This window comes from Python bivittatus, unplaced genomic scaffold (genome assembly GCF_059951505.1).
Source record: "Python bivittatus isolate LINGU-HERP-01145 unplaced genomic scaffold, Pbiv_v1 ctg000020_np1212, whole genome shotgun sequence".
Classification (NCBI taxonomy): domain Eukaryota; kingdom Metazoa; phylum Chordata; class Lepidosauria; order Squamata; family Pythonidae; genus Python; species Python bivittatus.
The window spans coordinates 110,496,963-110,521,201 of record NW_028277030.1 but is presented as its reverse complement, the minus strand read 5'-3'; the positions used below and the strand labels follow the sequence as shown (position 1 = coordinate 110,521,201).

At 37.0% G+C, this 24,239-nt stretch overlaps 2 protein-coding genes across 5 annotated transcripts in view; one reads left to right on the top strand and one right to left on the bottom strand.

Moving 5' to 3' along the window:
* Positions 1-15,344, bottom strand: part of GPATCH2 (G-patch domain containing 2) — a 115,665-nt gene extending 100,321 nt beyond the window's left edge. For all 3 annotated transcript variants that reach the window (XM_007423310.4, XM_088146578.1, XM_088146579.1), the window contains exons 1-3: positions 15,154-15,344; positions 4,531-5,244; positions 829-890 (exon numbers count right to left, since the gene is read on the bottom strand). In XM_007423310.4, the coding sequence (XP_007423372.1) occupies positions 829-890; positions 4,531-5,244; positions 15,154-15,209 (832 nt within the window). In that variant the 5' untranslated portion in view covers positions 15,210-15,344. The remainder of the gene's footprint in view (positions 1-828; positions 891-4,530; positions 5,245-15,153) is intronic.
* The window catches only part of SPATA17 (spermatogenesis associated 17), a 92,199-nt gene continuing 83,167 nt past the window's right edge, over positions 15,208-24,239 (top strand). Inside the window, exons 1-3 of one of the 2 annotated variants that reach the window (XM_088146602.1) lie at positions 15,208-15,411; positions 20,205-20,296; positions 21,192-21,273. In XM_088146602.1, the coding sequence (XP_088002728.1) occupies positions 15,208-15,411; positions 20,205-20,296; positions 21,192-21,273 (378 nt within the window). Of the gene's footprint in view, positions 15,412-15,534; positions 15,688-20,204; positions 20,297-21,191; positions 21,274-24,239 lie in introns of those variants that run through there. The other variant, XM_007423312.3, reaches the window with a different exon arrangement.

Below are 24,239 nucleotides of genomic sequence, written 5' to 3'. Positions count from 1 at the left end.
ATCACAAGAGAGAGAGGAAAAAAGAACTTCCATATTAACTAGCTCAATGTCAAAGGAACATAAACATGAATAAACCCCATCTTGTTATGACAGTCAGAGAATGAAAAATATTGCATGTTCACTGATCACAACTAAATAGAGAAATTCCTATTTACTGCAACACAGTCTTAAATTGAAAATATTATCTTTGAGTACTAATTAAATTAATTCTTTGGGACCATGAAAAAATATATAATTTAAAATGTAAACATCTCTTTAAATTCAGTCATGATGAAAAAGAAGAGTACATTTGGACTAAAGTGTCCTTAATGAAACTATAAAAATAAAACACAATGCTTGTATCAAGACTTCAGTTCCAATTCTGTTACATAAATTTCAGCAGCTAAGAATATTTTAGAATCAGATCACCGCCAGGACAATTCTTGTCCATATTCGGGCATTTAGAGCATTGGATTATATTATAGCACCACATTACATAATATCAGGAGTCAGAAAATGATGACTGTAGTTTAATAATTGTTCTCTTCTTCTTAAAAACCAATCAACCAAAACATTACACCATGATGTTTTAGGCTTCATATAAAATTTTATCAGAAAGAATCCTATGTTTATTTTATAGGAATTGAATGAATTGTGCTATTGCCTCAAACTCTAAAGATAAAATAATGTCATGTTTAAAATAAAAACAGAACAAAACACATACCCCAACAAACCAGATTTTCTATATAATGTGTTTTTAAGTAAAAATCAAAAACTGGAATATAGATAATCTGCTTATGTAGTATACAAAAACTTAACCTGATACATTTCTTAAAAATGTTTCAATACCTTGTCTTCCCTCATCATTGGTAAACAAACCAGCATCACTGCTGCTGAGGCTGCTCGATTCACTGTGATAATAGGGAAAAAGAAAAGATCAGAAGTACAATTGATATCTCAGTCATAAAATTTTAAACAGACAAGATTGCACTCAGATGAAACTTAAGCCTTAACAAAATCTAAAAGAAAATAGGATAATATAAAAAAAGAAAGAAATATCAAACTGCAAATATCACTGTTCCATTAACTACAGAACATATTATTTTTGGCACATAAAACCACAGGAATCTAATGGGACCCTGACAGTAAGCCAGATGTGACTGCAATGAGGTGCTGACACAATTGATGCATTTTATTATCTGTTTCCATCAAATGTTCACTGTTCCTTTCTTATGCTGTGCTATTCAGCTTGATCCTAAAACCATTGCTCAGGTGTTTTTTTTTTTTAAAAGGGATAGGAATAAAGGGGGGAACCTGAGTCAAAACTATTCCAGGTTTTCTTTGTTGCATGAAACGTAAGTATCCCAAGTCAGAATACCTATTCTTAACATTTGGAAATATTATTCAATGTAATTCTATTATTTAATTTAAAAAAAGAACATTTATACAATGCTGTCTTTTTAAATCAAAGTGAAAGGCTTCTTGAGAAAAATAAGAATGATAAATATAACAGCAGAAAAAAAATACAAATTGCCTTTGTTTCTTTCCAATTGAGTTTGTATCTCACACTGTATTTTTATATTTATCATCCAAATGTTTCAGATGTATAAGTAAAAAATGCACATATTCAGATTTAATATTATGAGCCCTTGATATAGGAGCATCAGAAATCTGAATAAGCAAGCAATGCCCAAACATTTCTATCATTAAGCAGTCCTGAGTTTTAAAATATATCAGAATATCACTACAACAATGATGAAATATACTGTTTTACACAAATAATAATTTTTCTAAAAGAGATAAAAGATTAAAATCCTGCAGTAATTTGAAGTACACTTTTTATTTGGAATGTAATCTTGATTATCAAAAGGACACCTTTTCATTTGCAGTGAATTTTCACTTCTCTATGGCTGAGGTTAATTCCCATCTATTTATGAATCCTATAGAGAATAATTTTACTGTAACTATAATATTAAACCAAGTCCACTGACTTAGTATCAGTAATTTAATACAAACTAATCCTAAATCTGAAATGAAGCATAAGTATCATTTCCTGTGATTACTTGTGTGTACATCTTTCCAGTAGTAGTTCTACTATTGTAGAATGCCTTCCCTGGAAAACTGCACTAGGATATATTTTACCAACTTTTTTTTTCAGTTTTTAAACTTACTATTGCTACTTATTTTAAAGTTATATCTTTGAACTGGGTTATCTCGTGGATTTTTAGCAATTTTTGGTGCCTATTTTTCCTGATGAATTCGTTTTCTTTATTTTAAAGTGTGCTTATAAGGTTTTAAAATTTTATTGTACATAATTGGATGCTATTGTTTTACATACATTTTGCTGTGGGCTCACTCAGTTAAACCCGTGTTCTTTTACTTGCCAAATTGCAAAAGAAATGCTGCGAATTTCATCAATTCTGGTAAAGATTTGGAAGTTGTTAATAATCCTAAAAACTCCTCATCTGTGTTCAGTAACATTCACCCCTCCAAAAAAGGTTTCATTGATTATAAATTAGAAATTAGTATAGTTTAGGACTGCAGAGAAGCAGGTGACAGTTATAATCAGGAAAGAATTCTGATCATACCTAGAAGGGATTCAGCAATCATCCACTCATCACATCTAGCCAGAACTGATTGCAATGCTTTCTGCAATAATAAGGATTGGACTTAAAAACCATCAAAAGCTTTACAATGCCAATTTGCTTAATAAGTGTATAATTGTGCAATCACATGACTGTAACTATGGAGGGAACTGCTGGTTCTCTCTGCTGGTGCTAATTTATAAAGTCCTTAAGCAGTAAGTTTGGTTTTCACGTAAGTTAAAAATGCTTCTCAATATTTCGGTGTGTCATGTGTCCACCGATATTACCTATGACAGCTCTATATCAAAAATGTTAAGCAGAACATGAACAACATTTGCCATGAAAACATCAAATTAGAAATTTTTATAAATGCCTATGGAGTTTTTTCTACCAAGATTTTTAAAGAAGGCCTTTCAGAGTTCTTCAGTGGTTATTTTAAAGTTTTGTTCATACAATTATTTGGCAATTTTTATTGTATACAACAGTTAGGAATGCTGAAAATTGTTTATAACCAGTCAACCTATTGATCCATTTACCTCTGTTAGGGCAGAAATTGACTTGCATTGGTTTTCAAGGTTTTAGGCATATTTTTTTTCCAACCTCTATTTAAGAGGCCAGGGACTGAATCTGGCTTGCCAAGCACATGCTACACCATTGAGCTGCACCCCATTCCCAAGCTGTTATTAGTTATTAAATGTCTTTGTTTCCCTTACTAAAGGGAAGAGGAGGCAAATGTTTCAGTAAGTAACTACAACTATTGTAGGATGAAAGTTCTTAGCAATGAAAGGGTATTTTACCAGAAAGCTTAAAAGGGAAAAGTATGAACACAGTGTAGAGATACACAACTTTATTCACACTGGAAAAAAATATAAATTGTTAATTAAAAATGTATATATTATCATCCCACCCAACTTCTCATCTTCAAAAAATGGTAAATGGCTATAGATTGTGGAAAATTTTTAAATCTACTTCCTTGACCATCTTCTGTTCTTCAGGTTACTATTTATATGTATAGAGCCACCACAATGTTCACCTTCCATCCTTATCCTGAAATTAGCTTACTGATATTCCAGCAAAGAGCCTCTGAAAACAGGCTTCTTGCCAATTTATCTCTTCCCAGGAAAAAGATGGAAATTCATCAATAAAGTATCTTTAAAGGCAGAGGCATATAGATGGTTATTTCAAAAACTCATTTCAACACCTAATAACCTTAACACTAAATGTAAACCTGAGTTATCAAACACACAGAAGGAAAAGGGGAAATAAATAGATTAAAAAAACCCATAATCTAGAACTTGCTACCAGCATAGAGCAAGTGGAAATCTGGTTTGAAAAACACTATGATGTATCACCCAGGAATAGTTATGGCAGTGAAAAACAGAAGTCATTTTTATTTTAATATTTTTCAACTTACGAATTCTTTTTTAAATATGACTTAGTTGGGAGAGGAAAAAGTATTCAGGATTGTGAATGCCTTTTGTTTAAAAGAAATTTAAAAATCTGCAATGAGGTATTCTGAAAAGAAAACAAACAACAGTATTCTATTAACTTTATAAATTCATAATTTTCTTAATTAAAATTTGAAATATTTGCCCTTTTCCTCTCATTATATTTTAACATATGTCATGACACATGGGAAAAAATGACAAGGCTGAATTTATTTTACTGAAATCCTCTGCATATTTGTTTGACAATAAGTACCACTGACCTCTAAGATTTACTTACAAATTAGGCCAAATAGGATAGCATTGCACATGAATTTAACCTATGTATTTTTGAGGCAAAAGATTAATGCACAACAGCAGCAAGACTTTAAACAATTTTAAATAGTTCAACTTTGGCAGTACTGTATACTACAAAATCATCACTATATTTGATCCTGAAGCAAAATAAAATATTTTAACATAAATAAGAACAGCACCACAGTAATCTAAATTTCATAATTAAAAGAAAAACTAAAAACAACCTGTCACTCATGTTTTCATCTGAACCCTTTTGCTCTTCATACTCCATTTTATCCTTGTTTGCAGGATTGATTTCATCATTCTCTATGACCACACCTTCATCCAAAATGTCTGGGCCTTGCCTATTTGCTGCTAGTTTTCTTTTTTTTACTTTACTCTTTGATAGTTCTTGATGTAGGCAAGATTTGTTGTCATTGTCCATTTCCTGATCCTTAATGTTATCTTGTTGGGGCAATGTAATTTTGTTTGTTACTTCAGAAGGTAGATCAATTGCCATCCGTTTCACCTTTCGACGTCTACGCAGAGTCCTGTTACCTAAATTGTCAACGGCTAGATCAGGTTCATGCCAGAGAGGTCTTTTGCCTCTTAAGTTATTTAAATTTGAACTTGGTCTGCGTTTTGCAACCAACAGTTGGTCATCCGAATCACTATGGTCTTTCTTATTGGCAGCATAGTTCTCTCGATAATCCTTGTTTGGCTCCTCAAGGCTGGAATCAGAACCTTCACTTAAACAATGTCCAGTCTCCCAGGGATGATGTGAATTAAATGAACGTCTTTTCCTTCCCCTTCTCTTTCGAGCCTGGCGTTTTAGAAGACATGAGATGCTGCGAGAATGATCGCCTGTATCTGCAAAACCACCTCTTGCTTGCTCTGAACTTTCCTCCAGTGCAGAGACTAGATCGTGAACTAGCTCCTCCATAGCCTTACTGAAATGCCTGTAAATAGGAAAAAAATCAATTCCTAATTAATATCCTATTATAGTGCCTATTTTAGCAAAATAGCTCAGTGAAAGGGCTATTCCTTCCCCCATAAGGTACTAGAAAAGACAGCATCTTTGCTCACTTTATGTGGAACTTTGGAATTGGTGGTACTACAGTGCTGACTCTCTTCACCTAACCATTTACCTACAAGACGGTGGGTAATACAGGAATAATCCACCGCTCTCACTCCCTTTTTTCTTATGCAAAACCCTACAAGAGCAAAACAATATCTTGCCTTCCTCTGAGTCCTCAGGGTAAGACATATAATACAGCATTATAATTTGTGAAAAGCTTTTGCGGAAGTTACTTGTATTATTTCTACCTTTTCAAGAACAAGAGGCAGACAGACACCCAAATTTGCAGAAAAGTATATTCAGGGAAAGGAAGGATTCAATAGTAATCATAGATAACTAGAGCAAAAAATTGTTAACAGAAAATCTCCAGAATAAAATATCACAAAATAATTCTTATGATGCTTCATGTTTCCTAGACAAACTTAACAAAAACATAACAACACACAATTTTAATATGTTAATATTTGTACCAGAGAACAATCTATTTAGTTGGTAAGGTACCAATTTAGCACAATGATTAAAGAAAGCCCTACTAATGTTCATATGCTATAATTTCATTTCTGACCTCATACTGAAAATCAGTATCAGAAAAGAATTCAAAACACAAAGGTAGGGAACAGAATATGTTGCTTTAGTTTTACTTTATTCTAAGATATTATATGAAAAAGTTAGTTTTTTTTAAAATTTATATCCTGCCTTTTCAGGACCTTAAGGCAGCTTACATGGGGATTTCCTTTCATTTTAAGCCCACAACATGAGTATCTTTAAATAGTCTTCTATATGTATATAGATCAATTACACTTAATTTAATATTTCTTAAACATGGAATATCATTTAGGCCAATGCATTTAGAATATGTATTTTGTTCTGTTATCCATGTTGCTCAGTTGGACAATTTTTTGGGGCAGCAACCACAAACTGACTAACATCTGAACTAGCTAATAGTCTAATGCTTTTCAGACCACAAAAATCAATTACGCCTATATTTTAACATGTGAATGGTGTAATCCAAGAACAACAGAAGAGAGATAAAGTAGGGCTATAGGATAGATTTTTATAACATTCTTAATTATAATGAAAGAACAGTACAGCTCTGTACTGTACAATATAAAATAAATATGAGTATATATCAACAATAAAAATTGTGTAAATTTAGTTGAAATACCATCTACTTGCAGGTACCTGTTCTTATCCATGCAGTCTTATTCTTCAATCCTAATGTCTGCCCTACAGTTTGTGCAAGTAATGACATTGTTTGAAAAAAACCAGTAAAGCATGATATGCTTACGAGATAGGGCAATAAGCATTGTGAGTTACTCAACACCTTATTTTTGTTTCCAGTCTGAAGACAGTTGTTGAGAAATCCCATTAAAATCACTTTATTATGGATGTAGGAAGTACACTGGCTTGTTTGTCTCTTAAAGATACAACTTGAATCATATTGATGATATGGCATCAGCAGAAAGAAAGCTGTTGCATGTTGAAGGATAAAAAGAAAGAAGAATAAACTGTAACCAAAACCAAAATGTGAAGTAATATTGCTAATTTTTCAGTGTCTTGTTCTTTTACCCAGTTTACTAGTAATATCAATTCTAGTCCAGAAAATCTAGTATGTAAACTTTTTTTAAAAAATTATCTATAAATAGCATTTAAAATGAGAAAGTTATTTACACATCATATGTTAGCTTTACGATAGTTTAAGTTATACCTAATGAACTTCCCTCAAGCATCGTATATTTCATCTTTACTATGTTCTACATCATAAAACTGCCTGGAAATTCAGGATAAGTAATTATAGAAACACAAACAAAATTATTTTTTAAAAATGCATTTCAGTTAAAGTCAGAGTCTTTTAATACTGTATATGGTTTAAAAGGAAACAGAATAAGGTAAAGCTATTATTCTAATTATAAAATAGAGTAATATCTAACAAATTACGTGAAAGAAAAACAAGGACCTCCCCTCCCCAATAATACCTCTGAAGAGGGTGCAGGTTTGTCTTAACATTTGCCAAGAAAATGCTGTGGAATATAAACAGATGAGCAGGAGGTATAAATGACTGCAAGCACTGCTGCTTAAAAAGTGGATACTTCTGAGGATTAGCCTGAAAAGTGTGGATTACTTGAATATTAGACTAAACATTAACTACTGCCTGGGAGGAGCTGTTTTTTGTAATATCTAAACAGAGTTTTGCTCTTTTTTCCTTTTCAGTTCAGTTACCTCTTCTCATTTCCACATATCCAGCTTTGTTTTCCCTTCATTTCTTCTTTCCTGTAAAGCTACTTTTCTCCATATCTCATATATCTTTTTTCTTATTTGTTGTTTCTGCTTGAAGTTATACAAAATTCTCTCTGCGTGCATGTATTTGAATTTGTATGTACGATGGATAATGTTTAGTATACGCAGATGGAAGATCAATTAATTTTTATTTGCTTTTTTTCCCCAGGCAATTAAATTTTCATTGGTAGCTTTTAATTCACTCTCTCTCTCTCTCTTTTTTTTTTTGTCTGACCCTCTCCTTTTCTGGATTGTGGTTCCTGGCAGATAGATGAACACACATATAAGCATGTCACATGCATACATTTGTTAGGTAAGAGAATCAACAGAAAAGGTTTCAGTCAGGCTTAGCAATCCTACCCTGACAAGATGTGGGAAGCTGAATTTGACACAGATTTTTGCCTCCAATTTTATACACATATAAATATCCTGCCTACTCTTGCTTTGGGTAAGGGGGGACTATCTTATATTCAGTCATCTTCCTTTATGATAAATGCAGCACTTTTGAGATAAAGATTTAGAAGGAACACACAATTTATATAAGTCTCTACAGTTGGATGATGACAATGATGTTTTATTAGATAAATGGGCAGCTTACAGTTAGAAAATAGAAAATAATAAAGAAAAAATCCTGTTTGTCTAGACAACCACACACTACAGTATATACCAAAAAGCACAACAAACAAGTGCTCCACATGCACCCTACCCCAAGGCCTAGGAGAATAGCTAAGTTTTTAAAGACTTCTGGAACATCATCAGGTGAAAGCTACAGAGATCTCTGGGGGGACCTTATTTCAGAGGACAGATGCCGCAACAGAGAAAGCATGCTTCTTGGGTCCCAAGAGATGACACTGTTTGATCAAGGAAGCCCAAAGCACACCAACTCTGCCCCTTTTTACTGGACAGGCAGAAACCATGGGAGATAAGCAGTGCCTCAAATAACCTGGCTCTATGCTATCAAGGGCTTTATAGGTGATAACCAAAACCTTGAATTGCACCTAGACGTTCACCAGCAACCAGTGCATCTCACAGAGCAATGATGTTACATGGGCATACTGAAGCATAGCCAACACTGCTTGGGCCACTGCACTGGAGACCAGATGTAGCTTCTGAGTGGTCTTCATGGGCAGCACCATGTAATGGAGCTCATTACAACAATCCAATTGTGAAGTGATTAGGGCATAAGTGACCATCTGAAGGTTGCTTGGCCCCAGGTTCTTGCACTGAGCGAAGGGCTGGACTTGATAATCTAAATGTCCGTTTCCAACAAGACCATATATATCAGTTATTATTTGAGCTTCTGTTCAACACAATTATTCTTCATCATCTACGCTAGGCAAATGTAAGAGATTCCACTCTTCATTTCACCAGCATTATCACTAGTGACACTGAATAATTTTGTATTGCTTACTGCCCTTTAAAAAACAGTGAGTTTTGCAATATGTATGTTCATTCTCAAATTATAAAAGTATATACTAGCCAAAACAGAACAGTCATGATAAATAGTATAGCATAGAGGTTAAAGCATTTTCTGGAACTGAAGGAAACCCAGCTTCAAGTATGAACTAAACCATGGAGCTCACTGGGTGACTCTGGTTAATCACCATCTTTCAGATTAACATATCTCACAGGACTGTTGTTGAGAGGATATGCAGGGTGATTTTCATGTTATGCTTAGCTTCAGCTCCTGGGAAAAAGCTGAGATACAAATATACTATAACAATGTGCTACAGGTAGTCCTCGACTTACAACCATTTGTTTAGCGACCTTTCGAAGTTATGATGGCACTGAAAAAAGTGACTTATGACCAGTTCTCACACTTACGACTGTCGCAGCGTCCCCATGGTCACATGATCAAAATTCGGGTGCTTGGCAATCAACATGTATTTACAATGGTTGCAGCATCCTGGGGTCATGTGATCGCCATTTGCAACTTTCCCAGCTAGCTTCCGATAACCAAAATCAATGGGGAACTGCATGATTAACTTAATGACAGTGTAATTTGCTTAACGACTGCTGCAAAAAATGTCATAAAATTGGGTGTGGTCATGCGATGCCTTGCTTACAACCACACTGTTTAACAATGAATTTTCTAGTCCCTATTGTGGTTGCAAGTCGAGGACTATCTGTATTATACTAAAAATTAGCATTTGTTTATGGAAAGTTCAATACATGCTTATTCAGCCCAATCCTCACTCAGAAGCAATCCCACTTTAGTCAGTCAGATCTAACTTTTATAGGGTTGCAATCTTGTCCTACTTAATTTAATTGTGCAATAAAATTCACATTGTGTGAAAGACACTGAATAAACTGTGCCTCATTGGAGGGCAAAGGTCTTCTTGTCAAGTCTACAGTGTTCACAAAAACTGAGTACAATTTAGGAACCTAATCACAATTCCCAAGTGTGCAGTATGTCTGCACAAGTATTACAAGCACCTTGCTGTGTGTGGTCATGGGTGGCAGTGGGATTTAACAAAAGGATATGAGGGAGAGATTCTCAGTAGATCTTCTTCCACACGCATTCAAAATCATATCAGAGAACAAAGTGCTCAGAGCATTAGATGTCAAATGGTTTTGTCCAGTAACCTTCCATGTGCATAAAAAGGCGTGGTGGCCATTGTTATTAAGTTTCACTATGAGATGGTGTACAGTATAGGTGTTTATTTGGGAATGGTAGTTTGTTAAAGATAAGGAGGAAGGAAGTGATAAAGTGTTTTGGGAATGAAAATATGTAGAGAGAAAATAAAAGTGAGAGAATGATTGAGTTTGGATGGATCCTGAATGAGGGCACTGGAATGGAAGCCAAAATAAAATCAAGTAGGAACATCAAGGTAATGATAGAGAAATCAGAAAGATTAAGTGGAGAAGCTTAAACGATCCAGTACCAGTTTTGCCTAAGACCTTATCAGCAGTCACTTTGGAGAGAGCTGTATCCCTAAAGAATGAGGGACGTTGTCTTGAGGAGAGTTGCACTGGTAGTGCCACTAGCTAGAGCAGTCATGGAATGATGTCAAAAGGTTGTTGCACTATTACTACTAAGACAACGACAATAAGAACAGTAGCAGATACCATGGCAAGTCTGGAGCATGGTTCCTGAGTTCTAGTCTAGGCTGTGGCTAAGATTGATGTAGTTTCACCACAGTGAAACTAGAATGGGTAGCATTTCTATGTGGGGGAAAGAATTTGATGGTTGCTAGAAATGGACCATAGAAATGTGATGGGTTGCCAGAGAAGATTTCTGCTGCTTGGGGCTGGCTGTGTTAGAATCCAGCTTGGAGCAGACTGAAAAGGTTAAGTAAATTGAAGAAAATTATATGAAACTAGCTGGGACTCATTAGAATGCACTCCCCAGATGAGAGCCAGTGAGGGTTGATAAAGGGGGAATATGATTGGCTGGTTTATATTACAGTGTACAAGGCTAAAAGGTTTCCAGGAAAGGGGGAACACTGCAGAAATGTTAGTTGGGATGGAAGGGTAGTAAGGTAGGCTTAGTTGTATTGGTCAGTTATAAGCGTTAGGCAGGTGAGTAGTTCAGTGGTTGTTATCAGGCTGAGCCCTATACCATTTACAGCCCCTTTACAAATCAGGAGGTTGTGATAGCAATCATCCTTGTCCTGATAACCCCCGGAGTGGGTTACTGCAATGTGCACTCTATCTGGGGCTTCCCTTGCAGACTGCCTGCAGATTGCAATTGGGCAGAATGCAGTAGTCTATACACTGACTAGTGTGAGCTGATTCAACAAAGTAAAATCTACACTGAGGGGATGCACTGCCTTCCAATAGGTTTCAGAGTATAAGTCAAGGGGCTGGTTTAACCTATAAACCTCTACAGGGTATGGACTCAGAATACCTACAAAACTGTCTTCTCCAATTTGACTTTGGCTGGCCTGTTCATTCTGTTCATGAGAGGGTGCTCCAGATACCTTCAGTCTGGAAAGTGAAACTGGTGGGGTTACAGAAGCAGTGCTTCTCCTGAACAACCCTACTTCTAAGATCAAACTGGCATCTACTTTAATCAGCTGTTCCAACCAACCTTATGGAGATTAATATCTGCACTTTGCCTGCCATCTGTTTGGTGGTGTGCTATTTTTTTTACATTTTTCATTGATCTTTTTAATGGGTAGTTACAATTAGATTTTATGGTTTTACTGCTTTGACTTAGGTTTGTGAATCACTAAAAATGTGCAGTTGTAGCAGTCTACAAGTAATAGAAGATGAATAAATAAAAATAAGAAAGCACTTGGTATTTACAGTGGTGCTTAAAAGTTTGTGAACCTTTTGAATTTTCAGTATTTCTGCATAAATATGACCTAAAGCACAACCTTTTCTCTACACAAGTCCTAAAACTAGATAAAGAGAACCCAATTAAACAAATGAGTAAAAAACATTACACTTCTTCATTTATTTATTTGAAGAAAATGATCCAAAGCTGCAAATTTGTGGGTGGCAAAAGTATGTGAACTTCTAGGATTATCAGTTCATTTGAACAGGAAATTAGAGTCAGGTGTTTTAATCAATGGGATGATAATCAGGTGTGAGTATGGGAGATCCTGCCTTATTTAAAGAACAGAATTCTGGGTATTCACTATCAAAATTTGATCTTCACAACACAGGGATGTGGAAATGGGTCATGGCTTGAACAAAGGAGATTTCTGAGGACCTCTGAAAAACAGTTGCTTCCCCAGGCTGGGAAAGTTTACAAAACTATTTCCAAAGAGTTTGGACTAAACCAGTCTACTGTCAGGCAGATTGTGTACAAACGGAGGCAATTCAGCACCATTGTTACCCTCCCCAGGATGGTTGACCCAGGGTTCATCTAAGGAGCTAAAGGCTTCTCTTGCATTGGCGAATGTCAGTGTTCATGAGATCACCATTAGGAGAACACTGAACAACAATGGTGTACATGGTAGGGTTGCAAGGAGAAAACCACTACTTTCCAAAAATAACATTGCTGTCTGACTACAGTTTGCAAAAGACCACATGGATAAGCCAGAGAGCTATTAGAAGAACGTTCTGTGGACGGATGAGACCAAAACAGAACTTTTTGGTTTGAATGAAAAGCGTTATATTTGGTGAAAGACAAACACTGCATTCTAGCATAAGAACCTTATCCCATCTGATGAACCATGATTTGGGCCTGCTTTACTGCCTCTGGGTGAGGACGGCTTGCCATCATTGATAGAACTATGAATTCTGAATTGTACCAGAAAATTCTACAGGAAAATGTCAGGCTATCTGTCCGTGACTCAAGCTTAAGGGAAAGTGGATCATGCAGCAAGACAATGACCCAAAACACACAAGTCATAAAATCAAATAATGGTTAAAGGAGAAGAAGGGTAACACTTTGATATGGCCAAATCAAAGTCCTGACTTTAATCTTATAGAAATGCTGTGGAAGGATCTGAAATGGGCAATTCATGTGAGGAAGCCCACCAATATCCCCGAGATAAAGCTGTTCTGTAAGGAGGAATGGGCTAAAATTCCTCCAAGCTGGTGTGCAGGAATGATCAACAGTTATCAGAGACTTTTAGTTGCAGTTATTGCTGTCCAAGGGGGGCATAGCAGCTACTGAAAGCAAAGGTTCACATACTTTGCACACATGAATATGTAGCTTTGGATCATTTTCCTCAGTAAATAAATGTTTTTTACTCCTTGTTTAATTGGGTTCACTTTATCTAGTTTTAGGACTTGTGTGAAGAACAAATCTCATATTAGGTCACATTTATACAGAAATACTGAAATTCAAAAGAGTTCACAAACTTTAAAGCACCACTGTAGTATTATAAACACTGTTACATAAATGGAGCCCAGTGGTTGCTACGCTCTGCCCATAGAATGAGTCAAGTTTATAATAACATGGCTATTTAGAGAGCACTATACACTAGAGTTAAACCTCCCTTTTGTGAATCAAAATACTTTTTCATTTATATATCACATTGTAACTGCTGCTCTATATTCCCTACAACTTTTTTCCTCCCCTGGCCTTATTTATATGCAATTACACAAAAATTAGTTTTCCCTCTACCATATGAAAATCTATCTTATAAGCATCTGGAATTACCTGCAGATGTGACAAATTTCTGTGCTATTCTCTTTTATCTGGCTACTGCATATATTTTACATTATTTGCTTTAAAGTAAAAACTTACCTATTTCAATATTTGTCCTATTTTTTTAATTATAAAAATGAATTTCTTATCCTTGTTTTCTGCTTGCCAGATTTGCAGTATCTACTACTTTTGTACTTCCATATAAATACATGATTAACTCTATAATTTTAACCTGTTTTCACATTTCAGAATTTTATCATGCCTTCATGAAGAGTCAATAAATGTGTTGGGATCTGCAGCAGAGTTCCTTTTTCTGTTGTGCATTTACTGTCAGGTTTAGCCCAAAGAACTCCAAGAGACAATGCAAATCCAGTTCTGCTGTGTTTATTAGCTACAACCTCTAGACAGAAATCTCCCCAGACTGAAACCTAGCTCTCAAGCCAGCCAGCCACAACTCCACAAATTCCTCAGGGAGGTGCCAGCCTCATCCTCTTGAACTTCCCACGCTCCTCCAGTGAACTAAGAACACGCTTATCTCTCTGAGCCTGGCCTTCATAATTCCATTCCATCACATTTACTGATATTTCTATTAAACTTCTATTGGACTACATTTCTGAAGACACTGTATAAGTTTACAAAAAGAAAACAAACAACTTTTGCCCTATCTTTCTGGCTTTCCTATTATATACCTACTTATATGTAGTAAGCATTTAAGACAACTGTACAAAAATTGAGAGCATGAAAGAAAGAAGCAAATAATTCAGCTGCTAGAAAGGGATTCATGGCCTAAAAGAATTTTAAGGATGTTTACTCTTGTGGCAAAAAAAGTGCTCTTGGTTCATGTCCAAAACATCATCCTGTTCAGAAGAATCCCTTTGACAGCAACCATACCAATCACACCTCAAATCCTGATCATCCACCAACTTATGGAAAATGCACTCAACAATGTACTCCTGCTACCTAGGGTGATCCAATGCAAGTGAGGGCAGGGCAATCTCTTACCATTTTGTAAAAGAGGGAATTTCAGCAGATGATCTAGCTAGACCTCCTTTTCCAAGCAAAGGGTTCACACCTTAGCAGCCCTTTCCTTGCATTCTCATTCCACCTCACCTCAGAAAATATGCTACAGTCTTCTGCCTTTTTTAAAACTTAAACTCTACTCCTTTTCCTTATGATTGGGGATTCACACACAGAACGCCAACTTCTTCCACAAGACCCTAAAGCCAGGTCTCATCCAGCAGACTTAAAAGACGACATCGGGAAATGATAACATGCTGCAACTGCTCTGGCTGATTTCTGAAGACCAGCTGCGTAAAGCCTGCGGTCATCTCCTCCTCCGCTGCCAACTCTACTCCCAGGGCCACCTGCCCGGTCGGCCCTAAAACTCAAGCTCGCCCCTTTCCCTCCGCCCCAGGGCCAGGCGTTCCTCTGTCCCCTCTCGCGACCCTGTTCCCCGCCCCTCACCAGCTCTTCCTGGCGGCCGGAGGTCTGCTCGGGTTGGGCTGAGCCACCCGGAACATGTACTCAGCGCCCGCCGTCGGCCGCTCCCTGAGGAGACAGGTGCCGCTTTGCAGAACTCGAGGAGGAGGAGGACGGTCCACCGGGCCGCGCTCGGGATGCCGCGCCTCTCACTTCCTCATGATGGTATCCCGGAAGCAGCTTCGGCGTTGGAAGGAAACCGGACTCGACCATGACTGCTTCTCTCGTAGGGACGTGAAACAGCAGGGAGGGAGCTGTTCTCCCACTGCCGCCGCTTGGCCTAACTTGTTACCCCCTTTCAGCCCGCGGAGCTGAATCCGCAGCCCTTCTCTCTCCTAGCGGAAGTCGTATCCTTCTCTCCCCTCTCCGCGACGAGGCTCAGGTGGTACGATCCAGTTGCCATGACGAAAACTTGTATACCATCCATGGGAGCCGGCTGGGTGGGGGGAAGATGGCCACTTTGGCCCGGCTGCAAGAGCGACTACCGAGCTTCAAGCAGGAGTATTTCAGTAGAAACAGGTAACTAGGGCCTCTTTCCCGAGGCCCTTTAATTATTCGCCAAGAAGCGATTCCCCTTCCCGCCCCAGAGATGACTCCAGGTTTGCGGGTGCTCCTTTCTTTCTAGCCAAGAAGTATCGGGAATTCCCACCCCGCAAAGTAGGGTGAGGTTCACACGTGTCGCCTGTGAATCAGTCGTCATGGTAACATAAATAAGAGTAATAGGGAACTCAGGTGGAACGAACAGGGAGGGCGTGTTTCTCAGGAGTGTTAGAACTGAAAGGGAACGGCGTTCATGTTGTATTGCCAGAAGGAAACACCACCATGAGGTATAGTGCTGTGGAAAACCGAAGCTTGCTAACGAGTAATGATGATATTCCTGTTTCTAAAAATGGAAGTCACCCCAAGAAGTAACCATTGTGGCTCCTTCATCCTCAATGGCTGTTAACTCCAAATTCATCTTGGCAACAGAGAGAAGGCACCTACTTCTGCTTTTGGCCCTCATCATTAGCATTAAAAACATCATCTTGGTTCTTTCCAAATGTGATGGGAAATTTAAATGACACCTTTAAATGTGATGGGAACTTTAAATGACAATAGAAAGCAGTTTGCCTAAACAGTTCTGTAAGGAATAAAGTTGACAACAGCTGAGGTTACATGATTTGTTTACCCATGGTTAATCGTGGGGTGGGGGGGAGGGTTGCACATCAGTCTCAACATAAGCTAACCCATCGACTAAGTTTGCAGAACATGTTGTTTAAAGTGTGATTGACTAGTTTGTAGTTGAGAAGTGTTAGGCTGCAATTTCCATTGGAACTGCATGACCAGGTTGGGGTGGATGAAAACTGTAACTCACTATACCTGAAAAGTATCTGGTTGGGAAGAACTGCTCTTGAAATATCCCTAATTCTCCAAATAGTTGCCTTTATGTATATAATTGTGTAATTTAAAAAAAAATAATATGGTAATTGGAATAAATGTGAATATTGTCATAATCACACATTAGATCTCCATAACAGAGTTAAGAGATGTAATTTTTCTTCTCTAAGCCACAAATGGTTTTGGGCAGTGTTATGAATATTGATTATGTGTCATCAAGTCATTCTCAGCTCTTAGCAACTACATAGATAGATTTTCTCCATGGTAATCTGTCCCTAACCAGGTCTTTCAGTCTTCTAACTATGCCATAATCACCACTGTAACTGAGTCAATCCACCTTGCTGCTGGTCCTCCTCTTCTTCTCTTTCCTTCCACCTTTCCCAGCATTACAGCCTTCTCCAAAAAGCTAGGTCTTTGCATAATATACCCAAAGTAGGATAATTTGAGGCCCATCATTTGTGCCTTGAGTGAGACCTTGGGGTTGATTTGTTTCATGATCGGTTTGTTTTCTTGGCTGTCCACAGTATTCTCAGGGGTCTTCTCCAACACCAAAGTTCAAAAGGATGTACATTTTCCTATCTTGCTTCGTGAAAGTCCAACTTTCACTTCCATAGAGTATCACAGGGAATACCTTGGCTTGCATGATTCTGATTTTTGTAGGTATAGAGGCATCACAGCATTTGAATCTTTTCCAAGGCCTTCATAGCTGCTGTACCAAGTGCTAGACTGCTGCATATTTCTTGACTCCAGTACGAATATGCCCATGATTTTAAGAACTTTTTCAGAGGTCCTACTCAGTGGACTTCAGTAAGATCAGTAGGATTGTTTGGGACTAAATAGAAGGCCTTTAGTGGTTCCTAACATTTCAAATCCATCAGCCCCTGAGAGAGTTGTGACCAGCTCCATATGTAAATGCATTTTAAAACATACTTTTAAAACATACTTGCATCCTCTAACTTCTCTTAAATATTTGAAATATTTTTCAATAGGCCTATTTTTTTAAATATAGGCATATAAATATAAGGTCCTAGGCTTTGTGCTCTTCAGTGTTTTTATTAGACAGAATGTTTAGCAAATTCACAGAAACAGAATTGAGTGGGATAGTTTGACAATATTGCAATCATATGGATTAACAAAACAAAGACACATAGAGTATGAAAGGAGAAAAAAAGGAGATTGGCCCCTTCCTTAATTAAAAACAAAATCCCAATATACAAATGACATTCATAAAACCACCTGAACAAGAGGGAAACAATAACACAATGTTAAATTATTTTATCTCCTTTATTATTAATTGTCATGGTTGCCACTGCTTTTGCTCTAATCTTCCTTGCTGCAGCACCATCCAGTGCTGCTTTCTGAATTATATATACCAGTTAACTGATGTAACAGTGGATAAATAAATTTAATTCTTAATGCCAAGTATAATTTACAGATCAAAACATAATGCATTAAATCTTCTGCCCTCAGAACAGAGAAGATACACAAGGGCTTCACTACTGTTTCCCCCTTGTACCTCTTATCCAGATATGATGAAGGCATTTATTGAAAGTAAAAATCTGAAAAACATGGCTCAAGTAGATATCTTTCAAGGCCTGAAGATAAGCAGACATTCCACTACAGGTAGTCCTTGTTTAACGACCATTTGTTCAGCGACCATTGGAAGTTATGGCGGCACTGAATGAATGGTTAGTTGCACCCGGTCCCTGAAGTTATAGCCATTGCAGTGTCCCCCCGGTCATCATCAAAATCTGGGTGCTTGGCAGCCCACCTGCACTTACAACTGCAGGGGTGCTTCAACTCCCCCCACCTGCCTATCTCCCCCCCACCATCTCTGCCCTTTTGGCTGCCCTGCACTCCACTGCCTCTGCTGGCCCTGCCGCCCTGGGCTCTGCTGGCTCGGGACTGGGATGGACCAAGCTGGTAATGGCTTGGCTTGGCTTGGGGTGGGTCCTTGCCTAACGACTGGGTGGGATTTAGTTAACAATGGCAATGGGGAGTGCTGGGATTGTCATCGTTAAGCGATGCAGTCACCTGATGTCATACTTCACTACTGCATTGCTTAGCGATGGAAATTCCAGTCCCAATTACTGTTGTTAACCAAGGACTACCTGTACACAATTTAGTCATATGAAACACTTTAGAAAACCCTGTGTTATAAATTATGCACCGAACCTGGAGAGAACCCACCAGGAGATGCCACTCCCTCAGTTTATCCTTAAATCCTGAAATATGCTTATGTTCTTCAGGTGGGGGTAATGTGTGAAATATTATAAACAAAATTAAGCTTTGATACCCCCTTCTAGTTCTTCCTCCAGACATATGCTTGGCTAAATGGGAATCTGTATGTTCACCAGTCTTTTAAAATATACAAGGATCCCATTAGCCACATTAACAGTAATTAAAGGTAAGCCCATTTCCATCCTAAGCAAAGTTGCAGGGTTTCTTGGAAGGAGAATGGAGATTGACCTTATATTCTAGGGCATGGTTTTTCAAACTGTGTTCCAGGGTATCCCAGGATTTTACAAGAACTTGATGAGGTTTTATTTCTAATAAAATAAAATAAACACAACCAATTTTCTATCACTAAAACTTTGCCTATTGATCAGGGGTTCTTTAAAGTTTCTTTTTTAACTAATAGATTTTGTGGCCTGAAAAATGTTCAAAACCTCTTTCATAAAACATTTAAAAAAAAATTAAAAATGATCTTGGTGGGTTACAAAGTGGGCTGAAAATAACAGAATGATATATAGTAAAGATAAATATAATACTTCAAAAACAGAAGTCCAAAGATGGTGGATATCTTTCTTAGTAACAGTACTTATAAAAAGATTTTGGAATTACAAACCAAATGTAAGTGTGATGTGGCTGCCCCCCCAAAAGTTGATGCAATCTTAGAGTGCATCAACATAAATATAGTTTCCAAATCACAGGAAATCATTGTTCCAGTTTAGTTTGCATTATTTATTCCACCTCAAATACTGTGTCCAATTCTGGGGACCACAAGATTCAAACAACTGAAACAGGTACAAACAATAAGGATAATCAGAGGACTAGAACCTAAGTTCCTACTGAGTATTAATGGAATTGAGTATGTTGAGCCTTCAGAAAAGATGATGGAGATGGGGATATGATAGCACTTTTCAAGTACCTGAAGGAACAGCATTCATAAAAAGGTTAAGACCTATTTTCTGTCATGCCACAGTGCAGAACGTGGAAGGCAGATTCCTTCCTTATAGCATGAACAACCTAACAGTGGAACCAGTAATAAGGAAACTGGTGAGCTATTTTTCCCTGCATGTGGTTCTAGCAAAGGTTGGATGAACATTTATCAGCAGTGCTTTAATTTGGATTCTTTCCCTATGCATGGTTTGGACTTGATGGCTCCTTCTAATCCTATGGTTTTCTGAATTTATATTTTATTGTACAGTAATTGACATAGAATTACTTCAGTTTCAAATGCTTTTATAGTGAATATTGGGGGGAGGGGGTTATTGTAAGCTATCTTAAGATCATAGTCCTAAAAGTGGTTAAAATATATTAAATACATTTACTTGATTTAATAAAAACAATACTGTTTGATTATTGTTTGATTATTGTTCTGATCTTTAATGTAAATGACCACAGTGCAAATTGTGAAAGTTATTTCTTGTTCTTTTAGGTTTGTAGATGAATACAGAAGAACAGAATATTGTGCCGCTGTAAAAATCCAGAGTTGGTTTCGAGGGTGCAAAGTCCGAGCATACATCAGGTAATATAATTTGTGCCTGCATCATGAATGTGTTTACCTGAAAACTGGAATACATGCCTACTTAGAGTAGAGAACAGTCTCATTGAATTTCATGGTTATTCTCATAGGTATGTATAGAATAAAAGTTTTAATATATTTTAGGCTGTGTTTAAAAACATATATGGAAATAAATATAATGAAACTCTTTCTTAACCCAGCTTCCAGATTCAGGAACCACCTATCCACTGAACTGCAGTTTTACCAGCATTTTTTTAAAAAGTAAATGTTGCTATGCTGAACAATTAAGTTTCTTTGAAAACTTTTGTGCAAAGGTCAGTTTGTGGAACTTAAAAAAAAGAAAAAGAAAAAGCAATCAACAAAAGCCCAGTGTATGCTGCTTTATTTGCAGGAATATTAAGTGAGTCTGTTAGGAATGTTAGATTCAAACCTAGAAGTGTCCTCTTTATTTTTACATTTGTTGCTGTGCTTTTTCTTGTCTAATTTCTAAATTGGTTTCCCATTTTATGTGAAATGGGAAGCTTAGGTTTAATGTTCATTTTCTTACAAAGTGTAAAAAGTGATTACATAAACATTTCCATGTTCAGTGCTATGTGAAATTGGTTAAGGAAAGTAGTATTGAAACCTGTATGTAGGGGGAGCTAGTGAAAGAACATGGGCAGGTCTTAGTACACCATTTTATTGATTCTATAACAAATTAATACTGAAAAGGGCATATGCCTCAAACAGTATTAGGAGTGATATTCAACATACTACATTGAATGTAAATATCAAGATAGTGTCTCTCAAATTCAGGATACAGATTGCCCTAAAATAATTAGATACTGAATTTTCATATTCAGAAACTTAAAAGTTGTAAAATTCTTTTTAATATGCTTATTAAAGTATTTTGTTTTAGGTATCTGAACAAGATGATGGTGTTTATTCAAAAATGGTGGCGGGGTTATCAAGGGCGGAAAATGTTCAGAAAAATGGCAGAGGTAAAAATTAACTTTCTAAAACAATATTTTAAGTTTTCCATAGTAATTTGCATCAACACAAAACAGGTGAAATTATTTTATTGGAACAAATAATTAATATGTTGTGCTTTTTCAGATTTACACATTTTCGGTCATGCATAAGCATTCAGGTATCTGAAAAATAAAGCAAATAGGCTAGGTTTTACTAAAGTGCCTAGGTGGATAACACAAATCATGAATAAATCTTACATTTTTGATACTTGGAACTTGCTGCACTGCAAAATAGGAACTCATTACTTCCTTGTGCCACTACCTTCTGTCTCAGCAGTGTCCACAGGATTTTGCTACTTTTGTCAGAATGACCAAGTGTTGTTGCATCACAAGTTCCGACCTTTTTGGGTGTACATGCAACATCAAATGTCTGTAGAAAAGGGATGGGCTTGTGTCACAATGCTACAACTCTGCTTTCATCAGTTCAACCTTCCCTACCATCCCTGTGGACACTGCTGCTTTTGTCTAGAATTCCCAGCAGGTAGTACAACAGGCCAGCCTTGTCTGAGATTTGAAGTTATGCAAAAGGAGACTTAATAGTACAGGTAGTCCTCATTTAGCAACTGCCTAGATAGTGGCTGTTTGCAGATATGATAGTAATAAATGGTAATAAAAATCATTTTCCTACCAATGCAGGCATTTACAACAACAAAAGCCTTCAGTGTGAAACTGATTAAGATTTGGTCAGTTTCAGGCAGCAGCTGTGAGTTGGTGGGAGGGATCTAATCAACTAATTAAGGTCACAGAGCTGAGCTTGTTGTGGTTGACACTTTTTAGGGAAGTGCCGCACCCCAGAGAAAAGCAGCTGAGGAAGAGATAGCTTGTTTAAGCAATCTCTCTTTGCAAGGGGGAAAAAAGGGGGGGAACAGGTACAGGACACTCTATGAGAGAACTTTATGGCAGCAACTGGCTATCTTTGCAGTATCTCTCTCTCTCAGTCACGTGGTTTACTTACTGAGCATGTCACTTAATGGCCATTTTGCTGGAAACAATTGGAGTCACTAAACGAGGACTACCTGTATTTGAATGGAAGATTGAATTCCATGGATGTAGACTAGACTAGGAAGTTGAAAAACATAGCGTATAAGGCAGTGATTAAGAACTTCTTTATTGTTGCCAAGAAAACTGAATGGAAGTCCACATCCTGATCTACATAGTTACCAGGAATCACACTCAGTTTGAGGGCATCTTTACTTTTTTATCTAGCTTCCATACCTGATGAATGAAGAATGGACATCCATGAAGCTGAGGAGAGTAATACAGCTTTCTTCTTTTACCCATTAAAGTAGACCATAAAGAACTCTGGAAAGGTATAAAACTGGGAGGGCCTAGGTGCCTGATCTCTATGCATAAGCTGCATTAGAACTGGAATCATGTCCCACATTCAACCACTTTAAGATATAAGACTTAAAGCTTTATAGATGTAATGCAGAGATAGTATACAAGCCCAATTACTAGTACCCTAAAAAACTACAGTAGCAGTTCTAATATTGCTAAAACGATTTGGGACATTAGGCTTTTACAATATATGTGTTTTACTTTGCCAGTTTTATTTACCTATTTAAGGATGGCCACCTCTGATCCACAGCATTCCATTCCCCGATCAGGCCATTTGAAATATGCTAGGAAAGCTAGACAAGGACTTGAGTTATGGAAGGAGGAGAAAAATATTCCTGTTGTTGGCTTCTATCAATTGTTGTAGGGATTTGGAAAGGAGGTGAATTTTATCACCAAACTAAAGGACTTCTTAGCTTAAATATATTAATTTTTTTCAAAAGAACTGTCTCTTCTCTCTTTTTTTTTTCTTTTGGGTATATTATTAAGCAATATAATATTAAGGTAAGCATTTTAAAAAGTGGCTTAATTAAACAAAAGGAATAATGCTTCAACTAATATAATGAAGAAAGTGAATCTAAAATGAAGTAGCATCATTGTGTTCATTTGTAAATAACATATTGCAGCCAACTGCTTCTTAATTGCCCAGACAGTTGATAAATAATCCAGTCCTGCTGCTCTCCACAGACAATTTGCTTTGGATCAGACTAGGCAATTCAAATAACACTAATTACAGTGAAACTCTTTTACAGTGAATTCTTCTTTGCCAGGAGGGAAGAGCGAGAGTACAGGGAACTGCATATCAAGGAGAAGTTCTTTCTCTCTGATTTGTAGTTAAAACACACTCCCAACCCCCCAGAGTCTGCATGTTATGCTAAATAAAGGACGTTCTTCTATCTCGAAAGTACTTATTTTACTTTTTTTATGATACAGTTGTGAATTATGTTCATTTTGCATTGGTAATTAGAGGGTGGAACAGATGTGAAAGCTTAGTGTAAAGTGATGTATCCATTAAAATAACCTATCTTGCCAAGTGAGTGTTTGCTGTAACAGGAGATTCTTTCACTAAGAGCGGAATTCATCTTTATTGGAAGGGAACCAGGAAATGTTTTCTATATCAGGGGATTCACTGTAACATGTTATCATTGTATTTATGATTTTATGATGTTAGAATGAATATTAAATGAAACAAATTTCCCAAGGATTACTCAGGAGGCAACTAAGTACATAACATTTAGTACAGATGGTTGGAAGGCACAATTTTGCTCCATCACTGCATCCATATCCTTGAACGATTTCGACTGAAGACAGCATTTCTTTGAATTTTTCATTAAACCAGGCATCTTGAAATATGAATTCCTTTTATGTTTCTGTGAGTTTTGGTTAAAAGAACCCTGGTGAATAAATCATATAATACTATATGCCACCAGCACTTGTGAATATTTCTGCTTTGTTATTCTACTCTCAGTAGAGCACCATTGATTATCAAACTCAGCGGAGAGCATTTTATGATCATATATCTCCATTAGCTGCTGGTTTGACTACCATAGATTTTTCTGGTTAAGCCTGCATTATGTATTAGCAAGCCCATCTCTTTAATT